This window comes from Galeopterus variegatus, unplaced genomic scaffold (assembly GCF_000696425.1).
Source record: "Galeopterus variegatus unplaced genomic scaffold, G_variegatus-3.0.2 Scaffold4118, whole genome shotgun sequence".
NCBI lineage: Eukaryota > Metazoa > Chordata > Mammalia > Dermoptera > Cynocephalidae > Galeopterus > Galeopterus variegatus.
In genome coordinates this window covers 144,762-153,070 of record NW_007730229.1, presented here as the reverse complement: position 1 = coordinate 153,070, position 8,309 = coordinate 144,762, and the positions used below count along the sequence as shown (strand labels likewise).

The following is an 8,309-nucleotide window of genomic DNA, read 5'->3' as shown; positions in this document are numbered from 1 at the left end:
CCTTGAAAGATACAGCAAAAGCATTTGACAAAAGCCAACATCCATTTCTCAGAAAGCTCTGAGAAAACTAGGAATAGAAGGGAACTTTTCAATCTAATAAAGAACATCTAAAAAAAAAATGTACAGCCAACCTCACACTTAATGGTGAAAGACTAAATGCTTCCCCCCTAAGATCAGGAAAAAGCCAAGGATGTCCACACTCACCACTTCTATTGAACACTGTGCTGGAGGTGCAAAGCAAAAAAGAAAAAAGGGAAAAAAACTAAATGCATACAGATTGAAAAGAAAGAAGTAAAACTGCCTTTATTCATAATAAACAATATCGTCTGTATAAAAACTCTGCTGGAGGGCCGCCCCGTGGCTCACTCGGGAGAGTGTGGTGCTGATAACACCAAGGCCACGGGTTCGGATCCCTGTATAGGGATAGCTAGTTAGCTCACTTGGGGGAGCATGGTGCTGACAACACCAAGTCAAGGGTTAAGATCCCCTTACAGGTCATCTCTTAAAAAAAAAAAAAAAAATCTGATGGAATCTTAAAAAAAAAAAAGCTATCCCTTTTTTTAGCAAGATTTCAGGATATAAGATCAATATATCAATATAAAAAAACCAATTTTTAAAAATTAATTGTGTTTATACTAGCCAGAAAAATTCTAAAATTTTAAGTTTAAAAAAGTCACTTTAGGGCCGGCCTGGTGGCGCACTGGAGAGTGCGCCGCTTGGGAGCGCGGCGGCGCTCCCGCTGAGGGTTCAGATCCCATGTGGAGACCAGTTCCCGCTCACTGGCTGAGTGCAGTGCGGCCGCAACACCGAGGGTTGCGATCCCGTTGCTGGTCCCCGGTACGGGCGCAACACCAAGGGTTGCGATCCCGTTACCAGTCAGTAAAAAAAAAAGACAAAAAGGAAAAAAAAAAAAGTCACTTTAATAATATCAAAAAATATGAAATAGGGCTGGCCAGTTAGCTCAGTTGTTTAGGGCGTGGTGCTATAACACCAAGGTCAAGGGTTCAGATGTCCACACCCACCAGCCACCAAAAAAAAAAGGAATAAGGATAAATTTGACCAAAGACGTGAAAAGACCTGTCCACAGAAAACTTCAAAACATTGCGGAGAGAAATTAAAGAAGACTTAAATAAATGGTGAGATATAACATGCTCACATATCAAAAATCTCAATATTATTGTTTGTTTGGTGGCTGGCCAGTTGGGAAAAAGTCTCAATATTACTAAGATGTCATTTCTCCCCAAACTGATATATATGTATAGATTCAGTACAATCCCAATAAAATCCCAGCATGATTTTTCTTTTTAATAGAAATTAACATGCTGACTCTAAAATTCATATAGAAATGGAAAGGTCTTAGAATAGCTGAAACAACTTTGAAAAAGAAAAAAATTTTGAGGACTCACCTATCCTGATTTCAAGACTTATTACAAGACTACAGTAGTCAAGACAGTGTGATATTGGCATCAACACAGACAAATAGAGCAATGGAACAAAACACAGGCCCAGACATAGAGCTACGCTTATACAGAGAACTGCTTTTTGCAAGAGGCACAAAGGCACCTCGGTAGAGCAAGCACAGTCTTATAAACCAGTGGTGCTGAAACAACGGGCAATCCACACGTAGAAACTGAACTTCAATGTACACCTCGTACCATACACAAAAACAAATTTAGAATGGATCATAGACCAAAATGTAAAACACAAAACCATCAAACTTTTGTAAGTAAATATAGGAGAAAATCCTTGTGACATTAGCATACACAAAGACTTCTTAGACACAATACCAAAACAAAGTTCATAAATTGATAAATTGGACTTCATCAAAATTTAAAACTTCTAGGGCTGGCCAGGTAGCTCAGTTGGTGGGAGCATGGTGTTATTAACACCAAGGTCAAGGGTTCAGATACCCGTGTTAGGCAGCTACAAAAAAAAAAAAACAAAAATCATTAAACTTCTGCTCTTTGAAAGACTTTCAAGAGAAGAATAAACAACAGACTAGGAGAAAATACGTGCACATCACATCTCTGGTGGAGGACTTATCTGAAGAACTCTAAAAACTCAATAAGAAAACCTATTCATAAAATGTGGAAACTATCTGAAGAGATGATTCAGTGAAGAAGATATATAGTTGGCAAATATGCACATGAATAGATGCTCCACATTATTAGTCATCATCGAAATGCAAAATAGATATCAGTGAGATTCCTCTTCAAACCCACCAGAACAGCTATAATTTAAAAAAAAGAAAATACGGGCCAGCCTGGTGGCAAACTGGAGAGTGCTCCGCTTGGGAGCGCGGCGGCGCTTCCGCCGAGGGTTCAGATCCCATGTGGAGACCGGTTACCGCTCACTGGCTGAGCGTGGTGCGGGTGCAACAACGAGGGTTGCAATCCCGTTACTGGTCAGTAAAAAAGACAAAAAAAAAAAAGAAAATACCACGTGTTGGAAAGGATGTGGAGGAACTGGAACTCTCCTACACTGTTGGTGGAAGGTAAAATGGTGCAGCCACTTTGAAAAAGAGTTCGGCAATTTCTTAAAAAGTTAAATATAAACCTACCATATGACCCAGTCATTCCTCTCTTAGGTATCTGCCCAAGATAAATGATAGCTTTGTCCACACAAAGACTTGTACACAAAGGCTCACAGCAGCTTTATCTGTAAAAGCAAAAACTGGAAACTGCCCAGATGTCTGTGAACAGCAAAGGCATAGAGAGACTGCAGTTTGTCCACACAATGATACGGACTTTTGACACATGCAACATGGATGAATATCACAGATGAATATCAAAAGAATTTTTTACATGAATATCAGAATAATTATGCTGAATGAAAGAAGCCAGACAAAAAAAGAGTACACACCATATGATTCTATTTATATTAAATTCCACAGAATGCAAAGTAATCTGCAGTGACAGAAAGCAGATCAGTGGTTGTCCAGGAGCAGGGAAGTGCAGGGGGAGAGGTTACAGAAGGGCACGATGAAACTTTTGGGGTGATCAACTGACTCATTATCTTGATTGTGTAAAGTGGTTCACGGGTGTGCACTTATGTTGAAACTTACCAAATTGTATACTTTAAATAGGTACAGGTTATGTGAATTATGCCTCAGTAGAGGAAAATACAAAGCTTATTTTATGCAAAGCATTACTTTGCGAAACCCCTTTGGGCAGGACCTTCTGGTGAGCACTCGCCCCAGTGACAGACCAGATTTCCCTGTACAGTGGTCCTCACCATCGAGACTCTACCTACACATGGGCACTGTGGCAGCTCGGCCTCTGAGTTCACCCCCAGTGCTGGGTGCACCTCGAGAGCAGGACGGGAAGGCCCCCTCCCCACAGCCTGACTGTAGGGACCCGGCACAGAGGTGCACCAAGCAGCCTCCCACCTGCCTGCCCAGGCTCCCAGTGTCTGAGTACTGTCCTCCTTCTGGAAGATGATCAGATCATAAAAGGTACAGATTTAGTGCTGGGAGCAGAAGTCCAACAGTGGCAAGCTCAGTCCCACCCCCTGGACGGAGGGGCCATGACCCCCAAACCCACCAATGTGGCCTTCCCCTGAGCTAACAAGGGTGGGTGCACCTGGGTGCACAGCTGGTACTCAGGACGGAGCCTCACCTTGACAGGGGCAGGGTTGTGTAATGGTTAGGGCCCACTCTGAAGCCAGGCTGTGGGGCAGATGCTGTCTCCTGCACTTACTAGCTGCATGTCTCAGGAGTGTTACCTGGCCCCTCTGTGCGGCAGTTTCCTCATCTATAAAATGGATCAATGACCTTACCCACTATGGCATCTGGGTGAGTTTAGTCAGATGAAGTGCTCAGCCTTGCCCACCAATGGCTGCAGCATCACCACCACCCCCACCAAGGGCCTGCTCAGCCCTCCCCAGGGGGACTAGGAAGCCTCTGGAACCTGGGACTGCACCGAGGTGCTACATGCAGGACACTCTTGTCGTAGCTCAAAGGAGGTGGACGAGGTGTCCTCCCAGGTCCCTCGTCCCTTCCTGGCCAGGCTGCAGCTGGTCTGAGTTGGTTTCTTGATCCGGAGTCTGAAGGGGCACTCGGACCACCTGTGTTCCTAACGGACCAACCCCACTGTCACCTGCTTCACACACTGGGGTTCTGCTCAAGAATTCAGTTCTCCACTCTTGAATATTTGAAAAGTCACTATGCTAGTTCCACCAAGTCTTTGGAGACTCCCCACCACCTGCAGTCCTTAAACTCAACATCTGATGCAGGACAACAAGCCACACGCAGCCATGCTTGCCTAGGATGACTAAGCACGTGCCGGTCACCAGCTCCAGACCGATGTGTCACTGCAGATGTGCTGGCTTTGGCTGATAGTTAGGGGGTCTCGACAAGCCTAGTAAACCACCTCATGAGTTCTAGGGACCCCAGACATGAGGGCTGCCTGTCGGCTGGGATCTCTAAATCTGTCTTGGGCCTCATACGGATCTTGTCCCGAGTGACCTCCAGCTGGGAGAACTGCCCTCCACCCCACACCGGGGCAGCTTGGCTACTGTCCACAGGGACCCAGCTAGTCAGGACAGGCATTAAGGAGGAGATGGATGTGAGAGTATTCCCCCTTCAGGAAGCAGTGATTTTAAACAGGACTGTCTCTTATGTCATAAGCACTGTGTCCCTAATGACAGCAAAATACCGACCAGAAATGGTTTCTTCAGGCACAGGGCACTTGGGCTGTGCAGGAAGACAGGCGTTCTTCAGAACTTCACAGGTTTCATAAATGGTGATTCAAGAGGCCCTAGTGTTATTCAGCCATAGAAAGAATGGGTAAACAAAATGTGGTATATCCATACAGCGGAATCGGGGCTAGTTCAAAAAGTTCATGGAAAAATCAAATTAAAAGATCAGACGAATCTAGAAAAAAAATTTTTTAAATAAATAAATAAATAAATTTTTAAAAGATAATATGAATCTTTCCACAAACTTTTTGAAGACCCCCTGTATACTGCAGCCATAAAGAAGAATGCAGCACTGACCCAGGCTACCACATGGACAACTCTGAAAACACTGTGCTCTATGAAAGAAACCAGACACAAAAGGCAACATATCGTATGATTCCATTTATATGAAATGTCCAGAACAGGCAGATCCACAGAGACAGGAAGTGGATTCGTGGTTGCCAAAGACTGGGGTGGGGGGTGGGGGGTGGAGAGTGACTGCTGAAGGATGCTGTTTATAGAAATATTCTGGAATTAGATAGTGATGATGGCTGCACGACAGTGTGACCATACTAAAATTATTAAATTATACACGTTAAAATGGTAGATTTTATGTTGTGAGTTATATCTCAATTGTATCTCAATGAGTGATATTTTTAAGAGGCCCTGGGAGAGGGGCTGAGCAACCAGGGCTTAATCCCGGGTCTTGCAAGCTGTCCCACCCCCACTCTTGTCAGCTTCTCACACTCGTGGGGCACCCTCCTACAACACAACCTTTGCACTCGCTGTTCCTTCTGCTTGGAATGCTGTTCCACCCGCCCTACCAGGTCCCGTTCCCTCTGGGCTCAGCTCAGCGAACTTCTACGTCTGTTCTCCCCTTCCCAGGAATCACAACTTTCATTCTGCTTTCAGAAATCACGTGGTCAGGGCTGGCCAATTAGCTCAGCTGGTTAGAGTGTGGTGTTATAACATCAAGGTAAAGGGTTTGGATCCCCATACCAGCCAGCCGCGGGAAAACAAAAAAAAAAAAAAGAAATCAGGTGGTCAGTCTTGCCGGTGCCTGGGGGACTGACACTGTCACATATAAGGGGTCAGTGACCAGCACTGGGGCATTGGGGAATGGTCATCAGCTGAGCATAAACATTCCCACCCAAGCACTCACCTGTGGGATGAAGCCGCAGTATGTCACCGTGTGGAAGCCGAACTTGGTCACGTACTGGGGCTCACCACCTTCAGCCCTCTGGCCTGTCAACAGAGATACTTGGCCTGAAAGAGCTGCATGTCTTTCTCTTAAACGCCAAACCTCAGCAAAGCATCAGTATAAGTGTGGGCTGCACTGGAATATGGGTGGTCTGAGAATGTACTACATACAGTAGCAATTAATCAACATATAGATCTGCCAGGATGCTCCTACCTCAAGCACAGTGGACAGCAGAACTGGGTATAAAAGGGGTCATAAGTCAATTCTACTAGCTTATGAGCTCCATCAAAATTCTTATTTAATAATCTCATTTTCATAATGCAGTATAAAGGGAGATAGTGTGCAATTCAACTTATTATTAAAATGCCACCAAGATGCACCATGAGTACCAATCTAGGGTAGATGGCCAAATGCAGCTGGGTAAAGGGTACACAAAAGTGATCTGAACGCACCCACTGTGTTCTCCCCCTCTTTCATCTTCTTGCTGAGCTTCTGGTTGTAAAGGTGCAAATCTGCCATCTGGTCTCCAAGTTTGGATGCTTGACTGAGAAAAGAAGAAATGTAGCCAATTAAAATAGCAAACAAGAAATAACAACACCGCCCAGTATGTTCCATTTTGAGAAATGTTTTAAAAACCTTGCTATGATTTGAATGTCCCCTCCAAAACTCATGTTGAAGCTTAATCCTCAATGTGGCAGTATTGAGGGGTGGGGCCTTTTTGAGGTGACCGGATCATGAGAGCTTTGCCCTCATCGATGGATTAGCCCATTCATGGATTAATGGACTATCATGGGGATGCAATTGGTGGCTATCTAAGAAGAGGAAGAGAGCCCTGAACCAGCACACTCTTGCCCTTTTGCCATGTGATGCCCTGTGCCACTTCAGGACTCTGCAGACTTCCCACCAAGAAGAAGGCTCTCACCAGATGCTGAGGCATACCCTTGGGTTTTCCAGCCTCCAGAATTGAAAGAAATAAAATTTCTTTATAAATTACCCAGTTTTAAGTATTCTGTAATAAGTGACAAAACAGACTAACACAGAAAACTGGTATCTAGAAATGGGGTGTTGCTGATAACAAATACCTGAATATGTGAAAGCAGCTTTGGACTGGGTAATGGGCAGAGGTTGGAAGAATTTGGAGGAGTAGGCTATAAAAAGCCTAGGTTCTGATGAGGGCTCAGAAGGAAAAGAGACTAGGTAAAGTTTGAAACTTCTAAAAATCGGTGAAGTCATGATCAGACTGTTGATAGAAACATGGACAGTAAAGTCCATTCTGACAAGGTCTCAGGCAGAAATGAGGAAAAAGGTATTGGAACCTGGAGTAAAGGTCATTCTTGCTATAGGGTGGCAAATAATTTGGCTGAACTGTGTCCATGTCTGAGAGCTTTATGGAATGTAGAACTTAAGAGAAATGAATTAAAATATTTGGTAAAAGAAATATCCAAGCAGAAAATCATGCAGGCTGCTTTATGCCTACTTTAACTGCTTACATTAAGCTGCAAGAGGAAAAAAAATTACTTTAAGATGGAATTTATAATCAAAAAGGAAGCAGAAGGTAAAAATTTGGAAAATTCACAGCCTGCCCACATAAGAAGTAAAGAGGTGTGTGTAAGAGAGAATGCCAAGGTTGCTGTGGAGCTACTGGGTGCTAAAGAGATTAGCACTGATAAAAGAAAGCCAGGTGCTTATGCATCAGGACATTGGCAAAAAGGCCCTAAGGCATTTCAGAAATCTTCAAGGCTATCCATCCTATCACAGGCCCAGAAGCCTTGGAAGACAGAATGACTTTGAGGGACAGGCCGGGGCATACTCTATGGGCTTGCTGGCCAGGGCCACACAGGGACACTGTTCCCCGCATCTCAGCTACTTAGGCTGCCAGCTGTGGTTCAAGCAGCCCCAGGTGCAGCTCGTGCCACAGGTCTGGATGACAAAGGCTGTAAACCTTGGCAGCATTCACATGGTGCTAATTCTGCAGGCTTGCAGAATGCAAGAGCTACAGAGGCATAGTGGCCTCCACCAAGATTTCAAAGGACAGATAGAAAAGTCTGCAAGCCTAGGAAGAGGTCTGTCACAGGAGCAGAGCCACTGCAGAGAGCCCCTACTAGGGCAATGCTGAGCAGAAACATGGGATCAGAACTGCCATAGAGAGTCCCCACCAGGGTCACGCCTAATAGAGCTGTGGGAGCAGGACAATCACAAGATCCCAGAATTGTAGAGCTACCAGCTTGCAATGCCAGCCTGAGAGAACAAAAGCGTGGGCTGAGCCTAGGAAAGCTGTGAGGACAGGGCTGCCTGAGTCCTTGGGGGCCCAACTCCCATACCAGTGTGCAGAGTAGTCTGGGCACAGAGTCAAAGGAGATTCTAGAGTCCTAAGACTTAATGTCTACCCTGCTGGGTTTTGGACTTGCTTGGTGCCTGTTATCACTTTATT

General features: G+C 44.9%; 1 protein-coding gene across 1 annotated transcript in view; it reads right to left on the bottom strand.

Moving 5' to 3' along the window:
* The window catches only part of FN3K (fructosamine 3 kinase), a 16,593-nt gene that overhangs the window by 3,619 nt on the left and 4,665 nt on the right, over positions 1–8,309 (bottom strand). Inside the window, exons 3-4 of the mRNA XM_008586787.1 lie at positions 6,331–6,422; positions 5,840–5,922 (exon numbers count right to left, since the gene is read on the bottom strand). Of these exons, the coding sequence (XP_008585009.1) occupies positions 5,840–5,922; positions 6,331–6,422 (175 nt within the window). The remainder of the gene's footprint in view (positions 1–5,839; positions 5,923–6,330; positions 6,423–8,309) is intronic.